The 25,725-nt window shown below is 40.1% G+C and overlaps 3 protein-coding genes across 9 annotated transcripts in view; 2 read left to right on the top strand and 1 right to left on the bottom strand.

Annotated features, from left to right (window-relative positions):
- The window catches only part of RAB5A (RAB5A, member RAS oncogene family), a 19,485-nt gene extending 8,457 nt beyond the window's left edge, over window positions 1-11,028 (top strand). For both annotated transcript variants that reach the window (XM_048070232.2, XM_048070231.2), the window contains 5 exons: window positions 1,795-2,044; window positions 5,259-5,410; window positions 6,259-6,381; window positions 8,621-8,714; window positions 10,172-11,028. In XM_048070232.2, coding sequence (XP_047926189.1) covers window positions 1,882-2,044; window positions 5,259-5,410; window positions 6,259-6,381; window positions 8,621-8,714; window positions 10,172-10,287 — 648 coding nt within the window. In that variant the 5' untranslated portion in view covers window positions 1,795-1,881 and the 3' untranslated portion in view covers window positions 10,288-11,028. The remainder of the gene's footprint in view (window positions 1-1,794; window positions 2,045-5,258; window positions 5,411-6,258; window positions 6,382-8,620; window positions 8,715-10,171) is intronic.
- Window positions 8,708-25,043, bottom strand: PP2D1 (protein phosphatase 2C like domain containing 1). 5 transcript variants are annotated; one of them, XR_010829216.1, is made up of 5 exons: window positions 22,991-25,043; window positions 15,876-16,888; window positions 11,811-13,077; window positions 9,555-9,649; window positions 8,708-8,913 (listed from the first exon to the last, which is right to left on the bottom strand). XR_010829216.1 is itself a non-coding variant. In XM_066991887.1 (4 exons), exons 2-3 carry the CDS (start codon window positions 16,885-16,887, stop codon window positions 11,825-11,827), a joined length of 2,265 nt encoding a protein of 754 aa, XP_066847988.1. In that variant the 5' UTR covers window position 16,888; window positions 22,991-25,043; the 3' UTR covers window positions 9,387-9,649; window positions 11,811-11,824. The 5 variants fall into 5 exon arrangements, 4 of the variants coding, with proteins under 4 accessions (XP_066847988.1, XP_066847986.1, XP_066847987.1 ...); XM_066991887.1 differs by lacking the exon at window positions 8,708-8,913 and having other exon boundaries at window positions 9,387-9,649; XM_066991885.1 differs by lacking the exons at window positions 8,708-8,913; window positions 9,555-9,649 and adding an exon at window positions 17,907-18,040 and having other exon boundaries at window positions 11,164-13,077.
- Window positions 25,026-25,725, top strand: part of KAT2B (lysine acetyltransferase 2B) — a 44,389-nt gene continuing 43,689 nt past the window's right edge. For both annotated transcript variants that reach the window (XM_066991883.1, XM_066991884.1), the window contains exon 1: window positions 25,026-25,561. In XM_066991883.1, the coding sequence (XP_066847984.1) occupies window positions 25,028-25,561 (534 nt within the window). In that variant the 5' untranslated portion in view covers window positions 25,026-25,027. The remainder of the gene's footprint in view (window positions 25,562-25,725) is intronic.

The following is a 25,725-nucleotide window of genomic DNA, read 5'->3' on the forward strand; positions in this document are numbered from 1 at the left end:
CCTGATATTGTTTTGCAAATAACTAGATCCATTCCTGTATTCTAAAATATTAAACCAATACTAATTTAGTGACAATTTTAATGTGTAATTATAGAGGTTAATAGTGATGATGGTGGAATATGCAGGGGGTTTTTTGCTTACTATAAAATTTTTCAATGTGGCACACTTCTTCTGTGTGTTTGAGAAAATGTATATCTAAAAGTAGATAGTTAAGTTGTGCAACCAAAATAAAAACCTGTTGATTTAAGGATATCATAACTGTCAAACAGTTCACAAACTCAAGGCAGACAGGGATGAATACAAAATTGGAATATCCTACCTGGAAGAAGTTAGATTATTTCGAGGTATGGGAAAAGGAACAACGTGACCAAACAGGAGCATCTTAAAGATGTTGAAAAATATTTTGTTTTAGGACCTATATTCAAGTTCTGTTTACAGTGATAAACAAAATATCATTTCATTTTAAATGTTATGTTAGTGCAGAAATTATGCTTTGATTTCTTACATAATGCTTGTGAAACTTGGGTGTAAGGGAGTATTTAGTGGAGGATGGGGTTCTTCTAGAGCTGTGAAGCAGTCTATTCTTCAGAACTTGTCCTGAGTTTACAGAAGGAGAATTAGGAAGGAAAATGAAGGCTTATTGTCTGAGGTAGGTGTATAGCAAACTGGAATCCTCAGCTGCCTGATACAGAATTATTTTAGCTGTCCTTGATGTTTTGAAATGGGAAGATAGCTAATCATTAAGGCTACTACTTGGTTCAAAATGTAGTAGCTTTACCATAGCAAAGAAAGAGCAAGACTTTTTTGAAGGTAGTAAATTTGCTTCATTTTGCAATATTAAAACCATTCTCTGCACTGGGAGAATATGCTCCAAACTAACTTGCTTGTATCCTAGACGCTAGAAAAGCTGTATCTTCAACATGTGTATCTAATTCAAATATGTAACCATCTACAGTAGGACAAAGTTGTAGTCCAAGGGGTTTTTAATAAATGAATAAGCTTTTTTTTTCCTGAGAGTTGAGTAACCATCACTTGGGTATTCTTCCTGCAGGCTTGCTTGGAATTTTGTTTTGGGAAGTGAGAAGAAAGGAAATAGAAAATAGAAAATATTATTCCAGTCTTTCATTACGTTAGCATCTACATGTGAAAAGATCTAATCTCCACTATTAAGTGTGTAAAAGCATATGTCTTTGGCTTGGAAGTGAGAACAGCAGAGACTAAAGGCTTCTTTGTCCATGTGAATAAATACTGTGATTTTTTTTTTGAAGAAGTTTACAAGAAGAGCAGATATACTAAGGAATACACTGTTAACACATGTTCTTAACAAAGATCTCTTGTACATATCAATTGGCTAGGATGAAGAAAACAGTTCTGGAAATTTCAGTTTATTACCATTTGATGCGTCTCTGGCTTGCACAAAGTAATCTGGATTTCTTAGTGGTCAAAAGACTAAATTTTTCTACATGTGCAAAGCGTTATGGTTTTACTTCTAAAAGTATATTTTTAACTAGGAAAGGTATTAAAAAGTACAGATCTTGATGTACAAAGCATTATCTAAGGAAATTGCATTTGTTATAAATTATAAATATGAATTGATAAAATGTACTTGCAGAGAACTTAATGCAGTGATTGGGATTTCCATAGTCTCCTCTTTTTTTTTTTTTGCATTCTTTACTGTTACTGACTTCTGAGTATTGCTTAGCATTAGTAAAATGTTATATGTAATCCTTGGTGCATTTGGTGAATTAGATTTTCCTTGCTTGTTAATACCACTCACTGTCTTTTCATAACCAGGCTGTTACCAGCAGAAGCACCACTGAGATCTGAATCCTGGACTTGCTTTTAAGAACTTGAAACAAAGGACTTCTTTCTAGTTTGGGCATGGCTAATCGAGGAGCAACAAGACCCAATGGGCCAAATGCTGGAAATAAAATTTGCCAATTCAAATTAGTACTTCTAGGAGAGTCTGCAGTTGGTAAATCAAGTTTGGTGCTTCGTTTTGTAAAAGGACAGTTTCATGAGTTTCAAGAAAGTACAATTGGAGGTGAGAATTTACCCTTTTTATTTATTTCACATTGAATTTATATTCTTGGCATTGACAACCTTGAATGCAGTGGCACTTCAAGAATGGGTCATTGACAGGAAGGATCAAATCTGAGCCCTACACCTCTTTATTGAGAACTGTAACTTACCAAGATAAAAACTGTAGTTGGCACAAGGCTGTAGGAAACATGCATGTCAAAGTGGAGAAAGTAAATGTGTGCTTGAACTGCATAGTTCTGAGAAGTGGACTTTAGGATGAATTTTGTTTGTGCGTGGATCTTTTAATCGTGCTGTATGCATTTTTTTCTAAAGGTTCTGGTGGTATTTATGCAGCCTGGCTTTGCTTTTGAATTGGGAGAACTTGCTATCTGTCTACATACACCTTTCTTTGTCATTAATCACAGGATTTAATGTGCTATTTTTACATTTTGTGACATGAAAAAAACCTTGTGCTGACTGTAAGAAGTCAAAAAAAAAAAAAAGATTTTTTAACTGTGAGCCGTTTTCATTTTTTTTCCCTGTTTTCTTCTGCTAACTTGTATATTGAAGTTGTTTGTGCTTACTGAGCTTCCTTTGATAAATTTAAACATATTCTTAAAATGGCGTAATGGCATACAGATTAAACAAGATATGGATTGGTCAATATTGTCCTGTAGCTCCTGTTGCTGCTTGCATGAATCAGGTTGTTTCACTATAATATTTATGGCAAGCCCTTTCAGTCATCCATGTCTTTACATATGAACAGTTGTCAAAATGTTAAAATCTACAAAACTTACAAAAATGAAGACAAGCTAAATTTCATTACATCACCTTTTTACCCTGTTTCTAGGTGTTAGATGTATTTATTTTGTATATCTGTCAGCATAAATGGAGAACCACTTTTTTCTCCTTTAGCAGTCTTACTAATGCTCAATTTTGTCTTTGTACTTTTTATAATGGTTTGGGGATGGGTGTTAGTGTGAAAGATTTATGTATTATTTCATATATTATGTGGTAGTATAGAGAGCATTCCCAATGATATATTGAAAAGCTAATTCATTGTATCAGCTTTTTTAAAATGAAAAAAAAAAAACACACTATATTCAGTGAAATTCATTGTTAAAGTCCAGTAATGTTTAATTCATTTAACCTCCTTCTTGTTTTCTCTTGTTTTAGTGTCTTGGTAGAATGAGAGGGAACTCAAATTCTATTTCACTGTTTAAAAGCTATACAAAGATTAAACAAGACTGAACTCCAAGCTCAAATATGTGCACGTTAGTGTAATTTCTATATTAACTTATTCCTCTTCTGCACGAAACAGAAGCAAGGAAATGCTGAAATACAGTTGAGAGATACTAAGTGCAGCAATGTTGGGGTTCAGAAAGTTTTCTATAGAGAAAGCTGTGCAACTGTAGCCTGTATTGGCTTTAGGCACAGTTTTCTTTGTATACAGAAGGGCCTTTTAACAAAGGGAGGCTTACGTGCATTGAGAGTCTGAGTAAGAACTTCTGAAGGAGTGCAGTTCAAGGCAGACATGTTAGACGGTGGTCGTGTTTGATAACTGGACTTCTCTGCTTCAGACTAGTGTAGCGGTGCCTGTTAGCTGCTTAAGACGAAAGTATTGATGTTAATTATCTTGAAAGTCTATCATCCTTAACACAGTTGATTATCAAATAAGTATGGCCTTGCAATATAGAAGAAAGATACCTTGTTTGCTGAAATTAATTGACACTTTTGTGGTGGTTGAAAGCTTCCTTTCAACAAAAGCAAGAGGGTGGCCCAGAATAAAACCGGTGTTTTAATTCTCTTCCTGAATACATCCCTTCATTTGTGGAGTGTAAGTACGTTCTTATGTTGAAAAGAATACCTCTAAGAACGTCAAATTTCACTCATTTAGCATTCCTGTCTCTGCCTTGGAGAAATATAACATTCAGCTGGTTGAGGAGGAAACCCTTAGTATGGTGCAATGTGTTTTGGTTGTGGTTTTTTGGTCTGTCTTCTGGTTCTAGGCTGCTTGGGAAGCTACCAAGAGGAGCCTGTTTTACCAGTGCTTGGATATTTAGCCCTTAGAAACTTAGTGATTTAACATCGGAACATCAAAGCCTTTCCCTTCTCCAACCAGCTTGCTCATCTCCAATGGATGCTAATGCCCCTGAAGCGGGAGCATCTGACCACTGACTTGTCAGCTTCTCCTATGGTAGTTAGTGTCCTTTGTGAAGCAAGAGTGACTTGCTTTTGTTTTATTGTAACAAGTTGAGTCAAAAGTTACAGCAGTTCAGGAGTGATTCATAGGCTACAATGGCTTGGAGTGCTTGGGACAGGCTAACATCTGTTGGTCCGTGCCACTTCAGGCATTTGGTTTAAACTGGCTGCACTCTGTGAGTATGGTTAGTGATGAATCCCCCACTTCTGCCAACTAGGGGGCTTCCCTTAGCATTTCATTGAGATACTAGCTTAATTTCGTTAATGTGGTTTCTGTAGCATGTGTGTATTCACCCTTGTATTTGTAATATGTAACTGTAATCTGAATGGAAAATACTGCTAGGAGTAACTGCTTGAAGACTTGGTATCCATTACGTACTGTTTTCTGTAAATAGAAGACCATTATTTAGGGGCAATGACAGATCCAGGTTTTAGGTATGCAAATATTCAGCTGTAAGTGGCAATGGATATAAGTTTCCCTGAAACTGAAGGCTGTGAAAATTGTGCTTTGAAAGTAGTTCTTGAGATGGCTTGGTGAAAAATACACCTGTATGGCTGCTTTACGAACAAGGACTTCTCAGAAGTGATTTGTTTCCACAATCATTAGCAAAGGTGGAGTTGTCAGAGCTGCAAATCAAGGCTTTAACATGCTATTCAAATAATCTAAATGGAGTGTAGACTGTAAATATCTGAGCTGTTGGAGTATATCATGAAGGAGGGCTGTCTGTTGTATCAAAATGAAGTGTATCTAGAAGATATGAGAGAAGTCGTGGTTACTCATATTCAGTATTAGAAAAAAAATCTTTCGAATTATTGCTTTCTTATGTCTTTAATATGAAGAAAGGCTGGCTGATTAAGGAACTGTTCTCTGTTGATCAGTTCCAATCTACGAGCTTCAGACCTGTTATATTTTAATAATACGCTTGAACTGTCAAGGAAATCATGCCTGATGTATCTCTGTGAGTAATATAATTTTATATGATCATGTAGATAGAAGCAGATTTATGGTTTCAGCACCTCTATCTTTTTTGTAGCTGCTTTTCTAACACAGACTGTGTGTCTTGATGATACAACGGTAAAATTTGAAATTTGGGATACAGCTGGGCAAGAGCGGTATCACAGTTTAGCACCCATGTACTACAGAGGAGCACAAGCAGCTATAGTTGTATACGACATTACAAATGAGGTAAGTACAATATAAAGAGGTACAAGAGGGATTTGGAAGTTTAGTGCTCTTGAGTTTCTTTCCTTGTTTGTTTTTTTTTAACTGACTTGTCTGTATCAGTTGATCATGTAATGTTAAATTGTGCCTGGAAATTTTTCTTGCCAAAAGACCATTTCTAGCATTTTTACATTAAAAAAAAAAAAAAACCTTGCAGAGGTTTTTCAAACCCACTTTTACATCATTTCATCTGACTCGAACTGTTACCCTCACCACACTGCTAGTGACAATTTATTTGTGAAAGAAGTTTTAATATATTATTCTGGCAAGTAATATGTAAGGATTGGGAAGGCAGCACAAACCATTGAGACCATAACCTCACATTACTTGATTTCTTTTTATCTGAACTTAAATCAGATATGCTTCATTTGCTTTTGGTAAAATGAGACTTAAAAAAACGAAACCCTCAAAAACCTGGCATCCTGTTATTGTAGGAGCCAGTTCTTATTAGTTAGAAAATGTTTGAGACTCTTCAAATATATTCATAAACTTGAATCTTTCAGAGGAGAAATTAAAATTCCTATTTTCTCGCTTAACTAGTTCTTTCCTTACTTGGGCTACATAAATCTTATCTTTACTTACTTTTTCAGCATTGTCCCATCTAAGCATATTTGAGAACTAAGCTAGGAGTGTATTTTTTTTTTTTTTTTTAAAATGTGACTGTTGGTAAATTGGAGTTTGCCTATTTGGACAAAGGTAGCAGCCTTGCATCAATTGGCATTTCGCTGGAAGTAGAGATAACAGATTAGGATAATGGGTGAGTACAAAAGGATGGTAATACTCAAGCTACATCATTTTGCAATCATTTACAGGAGTCCTTTGCCAGAGCAAAAAATTGGGTCAAGGAACTTCAGCGACAAGCAAGTCCTAACATTGTAATAGCTTTAGCAGGAAACAAAGCTGATCTAGCTAACAAAAGAGCTGTGGATTTTCAGGTATGTACATAACTTCTGTTTATAGAAATAGCATTTTGTTGGAGTGGAAAGTAAATAAGCCTACTGAGGAGCTTATTTGCATAGGCTAGCTAGTTGTTACAGAGGCCATGCTGTTAAATATAAGCGTCAGCTGAGACTAATTGAATTCTACATGCTATTGAAAAGTCTATTTCTGTACAAGTGATATGTACCAATAGACTTCTTTTGAATAAGTAAAGTTTGATTTTGAGGAATAACTAATTTATCTGTGTATCTTTAAAGGCTAGTTGAATTTCTATTCTCCTGCCTTCTATCCAAAATTACCAGTAACTAGAGTGTCAATGGATGAGATAGTTTAGGAACAAACTCTATATGCAAACCAATTCTCTCTGCCTTGTCAGCAGGGGAATTTTGATTATTGTATGATACAAAGGTGATTGACACACTTAACTTGTTTAGGGCATATTGTTGAAGCAGTGTTTCAACTTCTAATTGTGCTTTTCATGGTATTCTTTTTTGTTATAGCTGATATACCTGTGCGCTCTCTTCCATATTTGTTTTCTAAAAAGTTTAACCAAGTCATCAGAAAACGGCTTGCAGAGCAAATAAAAAGTCACTAGAGATGTTCTGGTTTATTCATGACTGATTGAATTTGAATCAATTTTCTTTGAATCATTTTTTTTTTTGAATCAATTTTCTTAAGATCATATTTATTATTCATTAATTCTCTTACTGTTTTAATCCTTATTTGGTGTCATTGTGTGAGATACTGCTGTGTACAGTAATGAATCCTTTCATAACTTTAGAATTATTATTAACAAACATTAGCAGCAATTTTAGGTGTTTTTTGGCCAGATTTTAACATCTAGATTTTTCTAATTTTATACTTCCATGTCAATTGTACCATAAAACTAAATCATGGAAAAATTTGGTGAAAAATTGTGGTATGTAACAAATCATATATGTGTACAGTCCAAAAAAGTAATCAAATTTAGTTACCAACATAGAACTACCTTTACTGTTTTTTATTCTTAAAGTTGCATTCTTAATGTTTTTCGAATGTTAGTTTTTTTGTTAACATGGATTCATCGTCTTCTCATGGGCTTGATAACATTTTCTCACTGTACGACACAATGCAGATTTCTAGGTATTGGTCAATGTGTTACTTCAGATACAGCTACGTGGGTCTTAGCAGATGTTACTTAATTGAATATAGAAGCCTGCAGATGTTTTTTTCTTTTTTCTTCATAGGTATTCTAGTTTGGCTTTTTACAGATTTCCTGATGAATTCAAAGGCAATTACATAATCATAAGACACTAGGGATTCATAGTTGAACTGGCTAACAGGAAGTGGCAAAAATAGGGAACTGAAATACAGAGTGAGTAGATGAAAATCAGACTAGAGAAAGAGATAACATGGCAAGACACTTGACATTCCTAACTTGTTTTATTATAGTGAATTTCTGTCAGGTTAATGAAACTGTTCTGATCAATCTGCCTTGGCTGAAAGATTCAAGGTGCTTCAGAAACTGCGTTCTTTCTAGGGGTGATAATAGACTTCTTGACATTTGATGGCCCTTCCTAGAGCGTATTCATTCTTGCTATCACTGTCTTCAAGCTAGTGTCTTGAATCAGAGCTGTCTTTTTAATAAATACTTTACTTTAAATAAATACTTCCATTATTATGTTTTGCGGTAGGTTTAGTCTGGGATATTTTTAAGACAAGTAGGGTTTTTTAAGATTGCATTTCTGAATGCTTAATTGTTTGATGGAGTCGTAACTTCTTCGTAGCTAACGAATAAATTGTCATGAGTGTTTCAACAAACCTTTCAAAACGGAATAGAAATTGTCCCTTATTAGAAGTAACAGTACAGTGTGTAGTAACTGAGTTTCGTTTTTTGAATTAACTAATGCATTCTTATGCATTCTTTCTACATCCACCGATAAGGAAGTTGTGGTGAGCTGGGGGTCAGCCTTTTCTCGAAAATAACTAGTGATAGGACAAGAGGGAATGTACTTAAGCTGCACTGGGGGAGGAGGGATGTGAAGGCTGGAAATTAAGATAAATTTCTTCTCAGAGAGAGAGGTTAGGCATTGGAACAGGCTTCCCAGGGAGGTGGTGGTGTCACCGTCCCTTGGCGTGTTTAAAGAAAGGAACATGGTTTAGTGGGTAATATTGGTGGCAGGGGGACAGTTGGATCAGGATCTTGGAGGTCTTTTCCAAACTTAATAATTCTATGATTCTTATTTTATCTTTCAGGAAGCACAGGCTTATGCAGATGACAACAGTTTATTGTTCATGGAGACATCTGCCAAAACATCTATGAACGTAAATGAAATATTTATGGCAATTGGTGAGTTTATGAACACACTGAGAATTTAAGGGAATTGTTTTCTTGAGATTTGTATCATCACAAGCTCCTTCAGTCTTCCATGTAAATCATTTTTCTTTGTGTTACTGAAGTTTCCTTAGTCCCCTTCAGCTCCTTCATGATGCTGATAAGTCAGAAAAATTTACTTGAAGCACGTTCGCAGAGGTCTTCTGTCAAGCACCTAAACGTTTGGATTAACTTGTAATAGCTAAGCAAGGTTACATTAATTTTAATTCTGTTAGCAAGTTTCGTATAACTGTCTTAGTTGCTATTACAGACAAAAAAGAAAGCCAAATATGCCTTTCTCATGGTATACTTAACCACTGAAAGTTTCAAATACTTTGTCTTAATCATAAAATGTACCTAGGATTTGTTTATCAAATTGGTATAAGAATGTGAGAGCAAATACATAAATGTACCTCTTAATGTTACATTTTTTGCAGCAGGTTGCATACTGCCTTGGGAAGGTGTGGAACTTAGAATAACATACCTCTTATGAGACAATGATAATTGAATCTGGAAGCTAGAATCTAATGCTGCAGTGTTGTGAAGGCATTTTTCTACTGATGCCATGTCTGCATACTGTTTCTGCAGCTTAACGTCACATGAACTCTTGGGTTCTGTTAACTGAGTTTATCTCATTTGATGTGCTAATTTTCTTACTGCTGCCTGTTCTTATAGTTGTATTTCATTCCTTTTAGGAAAAAGTTGTTCTTTGAAAAGCTGGCCGCAGCCAAATTGTAGAACAGGGATGGTGATTGGGTCCTGATAACATGGGCATGTTATAACAGCCCCATTTAAGTCCTCTTAAGTAGAACTTACCTTTCTGTCAGAAAATTGCTAGAAAGACCTGCTGCTTATAAGGGTAGCGCTTGTCAGCAATATTTTTCATGACTGGCTGGGAAGGTTCACTTGAGCTACAAGGACAGAAAAGAAGTTGGCACAGTCAACTGACTCCTAAGAACAGAAGATAGGGTACAGCTTGGGGGGGGGGGTCAGGGGAAGGGGGAACACAACTTGGTTTAGTGCTGAGGACTACTTATGTTGTAAGCAATACTTACTCTGTCTAGTTAGCTGGGCAGTAGGTTGACCAATTTCTGTCTGTTTTATCCCTTCTCAGTCTTCCTGTATCTTTCAGCCCTAACATCCTGATCTTAAAGCAAGAGCCATCGTTTACTGGCATAGCATACCTGGGCAAATATTTTTTACTGCTCAAGGTACTAAAGCATTTCACTTCTAAATATCAGATAAGGTAGTTAATCATTAAGAAGTTAAGTGTCTTAACTTCTTTTATTACCAAAACGCTGAATCAAATCAGATTTTATAGTGATTATATTGACATGCTTATAGAGTAATAAAGTGCTGACTATTCGTGTACTCAAATGATTTAACATCAGAACAATCTCAGCTTTACCTATTATTTCTTGTTGATTTTATAGCAAAAAAATTGCCAAAGAATGAACCACAGAGTACAGGAGCCAACTCTGCCAGAGGAAGAGGAGTAGACCTTACTGAACCCACACAACAACCCAAGAGTCAATGTTGTAGTAACTAAAACATCAATTGCTTTAAACTGTTCTGAATATTCTTCTGCTTCCTAACTGTTAATAACCATGGAATTGGAGTGCTTAACCTGGCCCGATACAGCTTCCAAACAGTGAAGAGACTTACAATAATAGTCAAGTTTATGATACAGAATTTTCTTTTGACCTAAAATTTTAACATGCATGTATCCGCCACTGTCTGTAATGTTTCAGCAGTAGAGGAGTGATGGAAGCGGAATAAACTTCCTTCAGTTGAATGGTTTTAAAAATCACTCACCATTAGGGATATAGAAGAACTACTTTCGATGGACCTAATTGGCCAGTTCCTGTAGCTTCAATACTGATTACTGTTAAAATGAATAGAATTTGAACTTTTCATAATTCTCAATTGTGCTTTAAAACAGTTTTAGAAACAGGATCTAAAAATTAAACTTATTCACAGTATTGATGCAACCAGTTGTTTCTGCAGGTATCTACTGTTTAGTTATACATTCCATAGTTTAATAATTTAATTACAAATACTTGCATTAACAATTTTAAGAACCCTATGCTTGCAGGAAAGTGGAGTTTTAGTTGGTACACTGTAAATTATATCAAACCAGTTGTCTGAAGAGGATAGTGATAAATCAAGTTTAACTTCATTTCTAATCTGTTCAGAAGGTACACGCCAGTAAATTCAACTTCACAACATAGGATTTTTTTTCCTTTGCAAACTGTAAAGAGCTCTTCAAGTAAAACCACAACAAACTTGGTGTCTGTGACTTCTTTCTTGTTTTTGATCATTGCTGGCCATTACAGTTTGTTTTTCCCCTAAGGAAAAAAATAGTGCACTAACAATTATGGACATCCAACTTGATTTTGAATTTGGATATTAATGTACTGTAAATAGGTACTCTGCATTGTAGTCTACATTTGTTTAATACTTTCTGTAATATTTAAGAGTTGCTTAAAGGTATACAGAATGTACAGTTACTTAAAGCTAACTTTTTTTCCTCTCTAATCAAAGGGGGTTCTAAGTTCTTCCTTTACGGCTAGAACAGTAATAAATGATGCTCCTGTATCTGTAACATAAGTACTGCTCTCTGTCAGTAATGAACTTTGCAACTTTGTTTTCCAAAGTACATTTTATTTTGATCTGTCCAGTATATTGCACTAATTCTTTTAGTTATTTTCATTATATGAAATCTACCAAGTGTGTCAGAAGAGATGAATTAGTCTATTTAAATGTTGAACTGATAGCAGAAACTTGTGCAGATTTTAAATTTGCAGTAATCTGGGTTTAGCAAGGAAAATGACAGTTCACCAGTGTTTAGTTTTATATTGAGGTGCTCAGGTTTGAATAAAGTGGTTAAAAAAAAAAAGATTTGTGATTACTCTTTTTTACTGTGAATTTCAGAAGCTTTTATTGCATTTGTACAGTTTGAGAGAAGATGTATGATTAACTCCCCTGGTCAGCAGTTAAGATGACTTTGTGTAACTTCATGGCTCAGCTAAATGTAAGCTTGTGCTGTATGTACTGTGGAACTCCACTTACCATATGATAAATCTTCAAATGTTGAGGTAGGTAGGTATCTTATCACATCCATTTAGAAGTACAATCAGAATAGTAATGTTATCTCTTGAACCTGCAGCTAATGCAGTCTTTACCAGTTGTTCACTGATGTAGCTTGCTGCTTTCTCATAGAGCCTCTCAGAGGTGACCCAGCCTCTTCCTGCAGCTTGTGATTCACAGTCAGACAGATACATTTTTGTGTCTTGTTCAAAATCTGTTGGTGCTTTACAATCCACTGGCAATGCGGTCTTTAACAGTTGCTGGCTAGTGTAACTTGCAGGTTTGTCACAGAGTATCTTGCAGTCCATTTTTTCTGCCAGGTGTGGGTCTGAGTCATAATTAGATACGTATGTTTCTGTATCTTTCTGAGGCTGTTTCATGTTTTTAGATCCTATTGTAAGTGCATTCTTTTGCAGCTGTTTATGGATGTGACTTGGATTGGTTGCACAGAAGGTGTCAGTGTCTGTTTCTTCTTGAGCTGTAGTATGTGAATGTGGTTGAAAACTGTTACATAGACAAATTTTTCTGTCCTCTGACTGTGTCAGTTCTTCAGGGTCACCTTGTGCGCTAATATCGGACTGTTTTGTCCCTCTGTTCTGTGGACCTATTTCATCATTACTGAAGAGAGACAGCTCTGGATCAGCTTGGTTTTTGTGGTCATCGGTTTCTTTAGGAACTTTGCCTTCACTTTGCAAATAGTTACTCCTAGAACATCTTGGCTTGCTTTGTGTGAAGTTGCCTTTTGACCTGCTGAGAAAAATGTCTTGATTGGAGTACAGCGTCTCTGTTCCATCTTGCAGACCATTAGTGGCCTCTGAACCATTTAAGTCCTCCTCAGAGAGGGTCATCAAATACTGACACTTATACAGAGAGGCCCCGTTTCGGTGAACATATTCATACATTCTCAAATAATGAGTGAATGTTGTTAGTGTTAATGCACATACTTGATTATAATCCAAAACCTCCCAAAGCCCATTAGAAGCTAAAACAAGAAATTGGCAAGAATTATCAATAGGGACAGAGATGCTATGAGGTACAGGTATAACAGATTTTTTCAGTACTGGATCTCCATGATGTCCAAGACCCCTTGTAGTTCTGAGGTGACCCTCTACTAATCCATCTGGTTCATTAGTGCTGATGTTTCCACCGTTCTGAAGTATGCGTTTTCTCTCACATACATTAGACGTGCTGTGCTCTTCTGAGAGGCAATAACTCTTGCCATTTTTACATAAAACTGCATGTACATTCCCTAAAAGTGAAATAAATACTTTGAGTTATAGCGCACTGTTTTTTTGGTGCTATTACATCAGTAATTAGTATTTTGCTAAGGACTGGGGGAGAGAGGAAAAATAGAAGCTGAGATTGCTACCTGTGATAGTAAAAATAGAACAATATGACCATCAATCCAGTTCCATTTTACAGCAAGGTTTTCTATGGTGTCTTTCTCCCAGTATCCATAAGACTATACCAGATTCTTGTTCTTCTGACTACAGCTAACCTTCTGTGAGGAATCTGACATTTCATTCAGCCTGAAGTACAGTCTGATGGAAATGTTATACCTTGACTAGTGTTTAAGCAAGGGTACATATGGATGATGTCTAGTGCTCTTTCTCAAATACTCTTCTAGGAGAGTGTGCTCTCTAAATATTACATCTGAACTAACCCATCAAAAAGCTTCAGGTTCAGACTACGTTTAGCAATACATAGTTTCTAGTACCTGAAAAATAATTTGGATGTTATTTAGGATTTACAGTTTACTAACATGCATTAAATGTATTCCTTGCATAGGGAACCCAAGGGAGCAGGAGTTCTTGCAGTCTTTTTAGACTAATTTCTTTCCTTTAGTAGGAATAGGTACTTTACCTTTCCCTCAACGCTCCTGAAATCCAAAGGGTATGAGTGGAAAAAGTGTTGCAAATCACAACACTGCAGGTGACTAGCCTCGTCAGTCTTGAATGGAGACCATAAAGGAAAGCATCTCTGAAAGGCAGTATTTGAGATCCCCTGTGGCTTCACTGGGAGGAGACTATTTTTGTATTGGAGAATCTGTTGGTCTGTTCCCATGTGTTAGCAAAAGTGTTGTGTTAAAGAGAACTTGGGTGGGATGGCTGCATTGCAGATGCAAAGCTGGCTACAGTGTGTTCATTTGTATTGCATAATTAATATTTTCTGACTAGAGCAGGGCACAGATTTACTTTGAAAAGTGATTGTAAGTAGGCAGTGCTTATATAGTTGTATTCCTTGGGAAGTACTGGCATTATCTAGTGTAGGGGACAGCTCCAAGTATAGTCCATGTGAAGGCATATTTCTCTAGAAGGTTATTCAGACTATCAAACTGCAGAACACATCTTTTTGTTATTGATTATATAATGTAAATATCTTAAGTTATCTGCAGTATGAATGTATTCTTGCTCCCTCCCACTTAGTCTGATTTCCATGGAGAGCGAGTTGATTGTCTAAAACTTCCTTTGATCCCTCAGAGTAAGACCCCCAACTGAAACCCTAACAAAGGGCATAATATAATCCATGTGAAACATTTTGCAAGGAAGAGTAAAATCTAGTTTGCTTTTGGATGATGCAAGTTCATCTGCAAACCAGAGACAGGGCAGAAAAGTCAACAAGAACCAGCTGACCTATTTACATGGTATGAAATAAAGCAGTGCTGCCATCTCCTGCTCTGCAAATCTGATCGTTCTCTTCAGTTCCTTATCTGTTTCTGAAGGAACATGTTTATGCTGCTGTAAGAACACGTTCCTGGGGGAAAAAATGAAGCTTGTGCAAATCTTTTTTCTTCAATGTAATGCATTGAGTTGGAAATGAATGTATTAGTTCAAATGAATGTTTATTTAGAACTGGTTCAAAAATGTGGGCTTAATCATAAAAGGCTCGAAGCATCTCTGATCAGTTTTCATGCATTACCTCATTTACAGGGCTTGAGCTTACAGTATCCTTAAATGAGGCCAGCATAAAATTTCATCTGGGAGGGCAGGATGCAGGCAGGTAATTACAGCTAGAAAACTTAAGTTGGGCAAATTCTCTAATAAAAATTCTCTAATAAAAATTCTCTAATTTTTCTTACGTTCATCCTATGTCTCAAGCTTATTGCAAAAAAAAAGGGGGGGGGGGGGGGGGGGGGGGGGGGGGGGGGGGAGGCGTCTTCCCTGATGTGAAAACATGCATTTGTTAAATCTGAAAACATTACAACTTCTATCTCTGATTTGCTGCTATACTCAGTTAAAGGTAAGAGTGCATCTCCTGCAAGAATGTGATCTGGCACTAGATTACAATTTTATTACAAGTAACAGCGAAGTGCAGGTGACAGCAAAAACTCTCTGTTGAAGGTAGAGAAAGTATGGATATAGCAACAAGTGTTGGGAGAACTGAGGAGAGGAAAGGGACTGCAGTTACATATTTCAGTGTCAGTGCAGGTTCAAGTTGTTTTATAGCATTCCATAGATTTGTGGAGAATAGCATATATTTGCTATATTTTTAAAATATGGATCAGTTTTATCCAAATGTGGATTTTTTTTTGCCTCATAAAGAAGCATCTCAAAGCATTGTCCCTTTCCTGTTGATCTTTGTGGCAAAATATAGTGGCACTTAAGTCTGACTGAAAAGAACAGAAAATATTTTAAGCACGTTCCAGTGACACAAGGAACTTATCAGATCTAGAATAAAGTTCATGATTGCCTGCCCTAAAATGATGACATCTTAAGCATCTTATTGACTTTAAATAAATAAAAATTTCTACTTTTACACAGATCACTTGCATAATATGCAGTGTTTCCTAATTGTCTTTCTTGTTAGTAAATTTACTACCTTAACTCAAATATCATATTGCGGGTTCTCATCCAATAAGCTTGATACTTATTGCCTGATGCTGGTATCAATTACAAGGGAATTTATTGTGCCTCCTTCACACTGTCAATTTAAAGCAATTGCAGCTTTGTATTTCCAAATCTTTACTGCCAGTAAACCTCTGAATTAGCTTGTTTTTCTCTCTTTATTGGGTGGAGAAAAAAAAAATCCGATGTGAGATGTACATACCTATGTTAGCAATGTGCAGTAACCCAGCAACGTCCTCAGCTGTCCTGGTTAATGGACTATGTGTGCTGTTTTCAAAGTGTGTTCGTTCTTCTTCGTTACCATCTGTATTTTTGCTGGGGAGTCTTTCCATCAAACAGGTAACAGCTGAGCAGCCGCTCCATCGAACTTTGGAAACTTCATTCCTTCCCAGTCGTAAAAGTTTATCCATTCTCCAGAAGGACTTGGCATATGCTTTGTGAATCCATTTGTAATTCTTGGTATTGTTTATCTCATCATTGTCCTGTTTATCAGAAAAAATCATCTCCTTTTTCCTGTAGTCTGCCTCGATTACTGTGGCAAAAGAATTTAGAATTTGCTGTTCCTCTTCAGTCTTTTTGTAGGAAGAATCTGTTTGAGCAAGCTGATCAAGAAATAAAAGTGGAAGCTCTGCTGCAACCATTTCTGCAGCTGTCACACCGTGATAGCCATCAACTAGCCCCAGAAAACACGTATCTGACCTGTTTCCATAGTTGTCCACCACAAAAAATCTGTCTTCCATGTCTCCCTGCCATGTGGAATTTTTATCTTGGCAAACTGATAATGCTTTTATTGAAAAATTTTTTATTTTTTTAAGAATACCGGGACTGGTGTTGAGATCACAATATGATGTAGGACTGTGATTGTCCATAAGGAACTCAAATGAATAATCAATCTTCTGCCTATGTCTTTCAGAATATTTAGGAAGCTTGGTCAATTTTGAAATTAGCTTCTGCCTCTGAGCTAAAAGTGTTTCATTGTCCATCTCTGTTTGTGAGCTATTGTAGCCCAGCAAAGTTAGGGCTTTGTGTTTTTTATTATGGTAAAAAAGATGGTGCGGATATACTGCTTGTTGACATGCTGAGCAAAAAATTGAAGTGCACTTGGCATCTTCATTCTCAGGTGCAATTGTGACCTCCTCCAGATGATCCTCGTCTGTGCAAAGTTTGAAGTCAGATGGGTTTGCTTTGTCTTGTGATTTTTCTTCCCATGTCATTCTATAAAAGAGTTCAATATGCAATGAATTTTCACTGATACTAGGTCTTGTTTTCACTTTCTTATAAGCTCTAAATTACATTGCTGTATACTGTGTGACCCCTGTTTATATAAGAGATTACATAAAAGATGTAAGAACTGTGATTAAAAATTAGTAATACAACAAATTCAAGAACGTAAAAGTTTGGAATATAAAATGCATAGCACAATTTGGGTTTATACTTAGTGAGGTCTCGGTGAGTTCTTTGTTTCCTCCTTGTGACTTGATGCATAGCCCTCTGCCTTTGCACTGTTAAAAACTGCAAGTATGTAGTAGTTCTTGATCAGCTTTTCTGTATCTATTCATCACTTTCCAGACACAGCAGTGTAGTGGGTCTGTATTTTATATATATATATATATATATATACATTTGAGTTTAAGATTTTTTAAAAAAAAAACTTCCAATTTTGCATGGGCCAGTAGCATTGGTATATTTCTTTAATCAATCACACTCATTGGCTTCAGTTTTAGTTGTGAAGAATTTAGAGGTTAACTGGAAGAAGAAAGATTTTATAAGACAATAAAATATCGTCCACATATATGTAATTTGTTTTTCTCACAAGAGCTAGGCTTGGCAATATTAATGTTCTTTTAATGTAGGATGCTCTTTGAACATGTCAGTTTCTACATTAAGATAGCATAAGGAATAGCGAAACTGTTATCAAGTAGGCCAAGAAGTGTTTGAGCTTTTAGATCTCTGGGTAACACGCCTGCTCCTTGAATTTGTTTATCTAGTGTTTAGTATTTATGGATGAGAAACAATGGGAAAAAATGTACTTGTTATAGGGTTTATTGTAATCTCTCTTCGTAGATTTCTAACTTTGTAGCCTTTGTAAGCTCTCGCTAATCCACCACCAGGACGAACAGCAGTGGTTCAGCAGTGGTGATATCTGACAGCCACATTGAAGTGTGGCAAGACCATCCTGCTTTGACCTTGTCCATTTTCTGGGGCTCTGTCTTTAAACTTGATACAGACACACCTTAAAGCAGTTACTGTGCAACTGTTGCCTCTTCGAGGACTTCAGCTGGGAAGGACACTTCCTTCTTTCTTACTCCTTCTGTCCATCACCTCTGGGATTTAAGAATCTTAAAGAATCCAAGTACCTGTGAGCAGCTGTGGTAGAGCAATATAAAATTGTAAAGAGGAAAATCTCTTCTGTAGAGAGTGATACCTGCTGAAGTATTAGTAGAACTATTTAAAAACAACAACAACAACACAAAACTTTTGATGCCATCATATACGTTGTCCTTACCGAGGTGGGCTTGCAAGCAGCTACAGCTCTCATCTGCTGTAGGACCAGTTTGGAGGAAAGTCCTTCTCTCAAAAGATGAGCATCAGAAATCCTCCAGGTGTGCTGCACCATTCAGTGGGGCAAAATAAGTAGGTGCATGGTTGAACTATCAGCAGAAGACAAGCTTGCACAGATCTCTCTTCATTTACTTTGCAGTCTGAATTTGAGCACAAGCCTTTTCACTGCTGTCTTCGTAATGACACATTCATGTCTGAGAAGAGTTAGGGCTAATATATACAGAAAATCTGGCAAGCTGTTTTCAGTCAGCCTTTTAAATATGAACCCATTTTACATGTGGTGTATATAAAAGCCCTTAGAATTACAGCCAGGAAGTTGAAAGTTTTCAACAAAATGTTAATTTGGCCTCAGGAAACTTAATTCTTAACACTTGCACACTCTGTAGATGTATATATCTCTCTAAGTGGGTGTAAGTGTTAATAAATCACTGTTTTGGAGCACAAAAATGGTCGTAGTTTATTACAATTTGTAAATAACCAGGACTCTGTATATAATAATTCATGTAGAATAACAAGATATACTACAACTCTTCAATTGAAATCATTTTGCTCATAATTGTTAAAAGGACAGCCTTGATGTTAGATTTGTTTATAGTATGCATGCATTATTTATGCATGCTTCATATATTTTACAAGCTAAAAACATGGTAAAAATGATTTTTTTTAAAAAAAAGGAAAAAAACCCTTTGTTAATTTTTTATGAATTGAAAGATTAGTTTGCATTTCCTTCTCTTCTTGCATCTCCTTCATCAGGAACAGATAAAGACTTGCAAGTGTTTTGCTGTAGGGTTGAAGGATAACAGTGAGATATTGCCATCATAATATATGAAGCCAAAGCTCTCAGAAAGGGAAAGAGAAAATGCAGCTTTCTAGCTCAGTGCAATTTTCCTGTGCCTATTTAGGGAGCCTAAACCTGTGCCTATTTAGGGAGCCTAAACCTGGCACCATTTAATGTTCTGAGCTAAAAATAGAGGTGCAGGAAAAAAAGTTGGAGAAGAACGGGGAAGGAACCACTGTTTGAGATTACATGTGTTTTCAAGGGCAAAAAATCTTATTTACTGTATATATCCCAGTAAAGAGCCATTTGATCAGCTCTCAATCTTGCTCCTATGGAAGGGAGGCTGCTGTGCCATGCCCATCCGCTGCCCTACTTGTGAGAGCAGCAGAACGGAGGCAGACCACATAGCTGTGGGCCAGGGGCTGGTGTGGCTGAGAATACCATTATCTCAGTAAATCAGGTATCTATGGTACTTGATACTGCTTGCTGTTCATATAGCAAGGAGGGGTTATTTTCTGTTTCTGCAGTTTGTCTCCACAATGTTTTTTTTTTTTTTTAAGTAGTGAAGATGTCACTCATGGAGTTTTAATGATCCAGGATTTGATTTGTAGACAAACAGAAGTCCCACATGCCCTCATCTCCCTCTGACACATGCCATTCCTGTCTCCACCCAGAGCGTGCTTCTTCCTCTCTTACCTTTGTCAGTCAGCAATTAAATTGTACAGTCTCCAGTCCAGAACACCTACCTCCTTGAGACTTGTATTATTATTTGCTACATGTTAGTGGTCTTAGAAAACTCACTATTTGAAATGCTGAGAGCAGCACCAGGAAGGTGCCTGCCTGCCTGCAGGTGACAGGAGGAGGCAGAGAAGGGCTGAGTGATGTAAAATGGAGGTCACAGTCTCGCTGAGCTTACCGTATTACCAGCTAATGTGTATAAACAGGCTGCACTACTGCGAATTCTTGCTGAACAAGCAAATGTGTCATACCTGTATACAGAAATGGTGACAGGGACTCAACATTGCTAGGACTGCCCTTCCCTGAGCATGATGTGCCTCGTGCTGCAGGTCCCTGCCAAGGAACAGGCAGGGGTGGCCAGTGCCTTCCACCAGTGTTAGGAGTGCTGGGCCTCCCAGCCCACCTGCAGAGAGGATGTTGCAGTAGGAGCATGACATCTTCTCCCAGGTGAGTCAGCCTAGGTCAGCATAGCACCTGACTTACTGTATTCCCAGCAGCAACAACACAGCTGCAAGGAAGTCCTGTTGCGAAACGTGTGGGAAGAGATACAGGTGAACCCGGTGAGTCACGAGCTGTGCCGGGGGCAGCGCCTGCCTCCAAGACTTGGGAACACTCCCAGCACTGGCCTGATAATAGGCAAGGAAGGAGGAACTGATTAATAATTAAAATAATTGTGGAATAAATTAAGATAATTAGACTCCTCATTTATCTTCCTAAGCGTTGTCCAAAACTGGAATCATGAGATTCCTGGCCTATTGGTTTCATGTCATCTTGAAATTGTCTCTGTCATTAGGTCGTCTTAGTCAGAGCTGTAATTTGTGACACTGTCCACCTGAAAAGAGGCGCAGCTCCTCAACCAAGAAGAAGCACTTGAACTGGGAAATGGGAGCAAAAAAAAAAAGGCAAAGTAGGTCTTCCTACACCACAACTATTTTGCAGCTGGTGCCAGCTGCTGGGTCCGTGTGGTGGGGCAGAAGCACTGGTTTGTAACCCACCAAGGACCTGCGCGGGGTGATCATTTTACAAAAATAAAACGGATTTCTTCTGTGTGGCTTTATTGTCTAAATCAATGTGGTATCAAGGGTGTAGGTTGGCGATGGCTTGAGCACAGCTAGGAGGTGTGAGGCTGCTTGGCACCCACCTGCTGCCACTGGGGCTGTGAAAAACCCTCCCCGTATGATTGAAATATGCCGAGTGGGGTCCCAGGGAACTGTGGAGATCCCTGCCATGTAGCCGGTAGCAGGAAGGAACAAAAAGGATGTTAGAGGATGGAGTACACAAACACTGGGGAGGCAGGAGGAGGAGGAGGTAAGTGAAAAATAGGTGATATGTCTTATGCCTACATGAAGCAATGGAGAGCTCTCACCACCTCGAAGCTACACAGTGTAAGGCTACACAGTGACTGCAGGTGAGTAAACAACATCAACAAACAGCTTCCAAACTTGGTTTGTGTGTACTTTGTGTTGTATTGGTGAAGGCAGTGCAGCGCCTCTGCTGCTTGAGTCCAGCCGCCAGCTTCTCGCTTGGTTTTGGTCCCTCAAAACTGTGACTGCAGTCGTAAGTAGCATGCTCGGGGTAAGAAGTGAAAAAAATGGCAAATTGCTTTGGCACTTGCAAAAAGTTTGTGTTGCTACAACAGTCTTGAGTGTTGCAATGATATTTTCTCCATTCTTTTCTCTTTTTTTCTCTTTAAAAATGGGATGACTGGGGTGCGAGATTCTCTGTAACAAAGGCCTGCTGGTAAGGTTTGCCATCTAGATTATTAATATTGCATGTAAGCAGCATGGGAAGCTGACAAGGTGTTAGAGAGAGCATAAGGAACAAAACTTTTGCACTCTTAATACTTACAGTGGTTCATAAAATATTGATAGCAGACCTGAATGCCTGGTGGCCAAGAGGGAGGCCACTTAACCCACAAGGAATGTGCTAATGAAAGAACACAATGGGATTTTATACTTGGAGAAATTCCCCAGAGGGGGAAGAGCTCTGCTTTCTCTATTTGCATTGAATGGCATGAATAAAAACAGGTGGGAGAGCAGGAAGAGTCCTATCTTGAACAAAAGGAGAGGGGGAGAGGTGTGGGGTCGGGCACAGAGCCCTGCCTGGGCTGGGAGATGGGGTCAGATGGGCTTGTGGAGCTGGGCAGCAGGCAGGGAGGCTGCTCTCAGAGAGGCAGCATAGTTCAGCGTCAGGCTGTTATTAGCTGAGTCACTCTTTGTGTGGCCAAGATAGGCCCCAAAAGCTCCTGATGACAACTGGGTAATAAGCAGACACCAGACACACCCTAAATTGCATTTTAATTTTCCTTTTTGTTGCATCAAGTGCAACCGTCTCCTTTGCTGGAATACCGTGCAGGTTTTTGCATTTAAGCTTGCCTGGTGTTTTGGGTGAATTCAGGCGATGGCAGCAAACCTGGATGTGGTGGCTTCTGGGAGCACCAGCTGGAAGCAGCAGCCTCATCAGGGCCACCAGCAGCCTGAGAGAGACCTGAGAAGCACAGGAGCTGGCACGATGTCTCATTCAGCTCCTGGCTGGCTGTGGGGCAGATGAGCAGCCTTCCTGGGATCAGAGGCTGCTCACCTGAGCTCGGGAGCCAGGCATCAGGGGCAGGAGGCAGCTGGGTTCACCCTCAGTTCTTGCTAAGCACTGCTTTCAGACTCAGTTCCTCTTGTGCAAACCCAGTGACGTGCCCCGAAGGACAGAAACTGAAAGATGTGGTGAGGGCTTTTCAGACAATGCTTTGAGTTTGATTCTAATTTAGTATCTTCATAATGCATGCTTAATGATGGAAAATAAGCACTGGAGTGATTCTGTTGTGCTCAAACTGAGTTATGCATGCATTACAATTAGAAAATGAATACATGCTAGCTGGTAAATTCAGCCAACAGAAAAACTCAGCTTAACTATATGAAGCTGCGAATGACATCTACACAGTCATATTTTTCTGCTTTCCGAATGTAGTATAACCTGTAATGGCCAAATTAAATTCACTGAAGCTACCACAAGTCAACACAACCCAAGTTATAGTTGTAAGTTTCTGGCCAGCAAATGAACTATTCCTTGTTTACTCTTGCCAAAAGTGCAAATGTAGTATTTTAGCTGTCACTAGAGCAGTTTCAGACAAAGTAAATCCTTGGAATTTGTTTTGTTTTAAATGATATAGTAGCACAAGTTAAAATGAGAACAACGATTTTAAACTTGCTAAAAATATAAGCATAAAAAATAAGAGAAAGTCTTACCTATCTTCAGTTTGAGTGATTTCTTTTTAAGTTGCTCCTCCGTGATAGCAGGCAGTACTGCATTTGGAGTGAAATTAGTGTTTGTAAATGTTACTATAGTAACTGTATCCGTAGCCACAGGCTGGCAGACTTACTGTTCTGGCTACCTAGCGAGCAGCAAGGTAAAAAGGGAAGAGAAGAGGCAGTGTTGTAAAACAGCCATGATCTTGAGGCTTCTAGAGGGAAGTGTTGGAGGAGTGTTTTTTGCCTTTACAGTAACCAGTGTGCTGCTTTACGCTACGCCTAGAGCACACTCCTGTGAACTCTGCCTGTACAGTTGCAGACATAGAAGAGCACTGAGTAGCCCTAATAAACCTCAGGGGGGTTACTCAGCCTGTAAAAATAGTAACAGTTTTTTCAGCATTGAAACTTGTAATTCGTTTGCATATAGGTATGTAACTGATGCTGGGTTAAACAGCGTTAGCTTACCATTTAGAGGTAATTATTTACCTTTAAATAATTTACCTATTTGGGGCTGGTGATTAATATATATATATATAGAAGAGAGAGAAAGGAAAACGACACAATGGGAGAACGGAATGGCTACAGGAGCTCCAAGCAAAGCCAGGAGCCTGTGTCTGAGACGGGACACCGGTAGGAGCCCATATACTGTTTCAGATGGGCTATTCTCTGGTAACATTTGCTGCCGAAGCGGAGCGGTGGGGAAGCTGAAAGTGAAACCAAGTGATTACAGTTTCGTTTTCAGGTCCGGGAGGAAAGTGGAAGCCTCCCCGGCACAAAGCAATGCAAGCGCAGAGGTGCAGAGAATTATTCTTACACGGCTGTTACCACGCGGCGGCTATTTGCTATTCCAAAACGTCATCCTGCCCCTTCCACTAATAACACCAAAGAGTTCTCCGGCAAATGTAAAGGAAACGATATTATCCCCGTGCCGTTAATTCTCGCAAAGCCGGCGGCTGAGGCAGGGTTGCCTTCCCCGCCGCCTCCCGGGGCAGCGGCTCCTCCACCTTAACAGTCCGTCTTAAGGCACCGGGGGTGGCAGCAGCCATCTTACGGGTCACTGTCACGGCTGCTCGGAAGCCCTGCACCGGCCCCAGCCTCTGCCACGGCCTCCCCAGAGCCGGGGTCCCCACGGGGAGGCTGGGGATGGGGTGGGGGCAGGTGCTGTGCCTCCCCCCCCCTTCAAGTTTTCCTAAAGTGGATGAGGGAACAGAGTGGTCCCCATCAATCTTTTGTTGATTTTAAAAGCTCAGCCAATAATAATAATAATAATAATTTAAAAATCGCCCTTTCCCACAAAAATACCCCACTGTTTCATTTTGAAAGGGAGCTTGGTGTGTCCTCCAGGTTTTGTTGTTTGTTTCATTTTTTTTGTTTTCCCTCATTTAATGAAAATGTCAACTCACCATATAACCTAATTCTTCAGAATATCACCAGTAGCAGGGAAAATGGGGGCAAGGGAAGGAGGAGACCACAGGAAAAGTGTTTTCTCACTCCTCCTGCCTCCTATATGCCCGCTATACATCTCTCCTAACTTTGCAGAAGTCCAGTCATTTTTGCCTGCCCTGTGCAAGGCACCAAGGCCTTGCTGCTGCAGGAGGTCCTCATGCCATGGGATTCCCCTCGCTCTTAATATTGCTGCCTCGGGTTTACACATCAAAGAGCTGCAGATCCCACACAAACGCCCAGCCTCTCAAACCGTGGTGCCCTCCTATAGAACTGCCATTTGTGGTTTCTCACGGCTCGGCCGCATTTTTACATGTGTGCGGCAGAGCGCAGCTTCCTCCGAACCGCACATCTACCTCCACGCACCGAGCACGCTAGCTGCGGTGGGACCGTTTGCTTAATTTTTGCCCCCGGTTAGAAGGCAATTCCTTCATAGTACATAGGCTGACTGCTGTCAACACTCCTTCTGGGACGAGGCGAGGCATCGAGCAGCCTCCCCAGGAATTATCCCGTATTTAAAACTGCCATTTTTACGCTGCCTCAACCAGAAACCACCTAAAAAGCCCCGAGCCGCTCAAAACCGGCGGCACGATGGGGGTGCTGAGGCGGCTCTGGCACCCCCCGTCCTCCCCCCCCAGCCCGGCTGTCTCCCGCGGGCGCTCAGGGCGCCGCCCGCACCCCTTCGCCCCCCTCACCCGGCGCGGGCGGGAGGCGGGTGCCGGCTCCCCCCTGCCGGCGGGGCCGGAGCCGCCCGCGGAGCGCCGGGGCCCTCCTCCCGCCTCCCCCCCCGGGGAGCAGCCGGCGGCGGCGGCGGCGGCGCGGCGGAGGGGAGGGCCTAGGGCCGGGCGCAGGGCGCCGGCCGGCCGGACGGGCGGCTGCCGCCGCGCCGCGGGCATGGCGGAGCCTGGCGGCGGCGCCGGGGCCGGGCCCGGGGCGGCGGGGGGCGGCCCGCAGCAGGGCTCCCCGGCCGCCGGGGGGGTGGCGGCCGCCGCGGGTCCGGCCCGTACCGCCGCCGACAGCCCCGCGGGGCCCGGCTCGGCGCGCACGGCCGGGAAGAAGGCGCAGCTGCGCGCCGCGCCGCGGGCCAAGAAGCTGGAGAAGCTGGGCGTCTACTCCGCCTGCAAGGTACCCGGCCGCGGCGCCCACCCGCCCACGGAGGGTGGGGATTGACGGCGGGGAGGGGAAGGGCCGCGCCGGGGCGAACCGAGCCGGGCCGGGCGGGGACGGCGGCCCGGTGCTCCCCGCGGAAGTGGCGGCTCCTCCGCCCCTCCCCGGGGCTCTCCGGCCGC

The sequence above is a fragment of the Anser cygnoides genome, chromosome 2 (assembly GCF_040182565.1).
Source record: "Anser cygnoides isolate HZ-2024a breed goose chromosome 2, Taihu_goose_T2T_genome, whole genome shotgun sequence".
Taxonomy (NCBI): domain Eukaryota; kingdom Metazoa; phylum Chordata; class Aves; order Anseriformes; family Anatidae; genus Anser; species Anser cygnoides.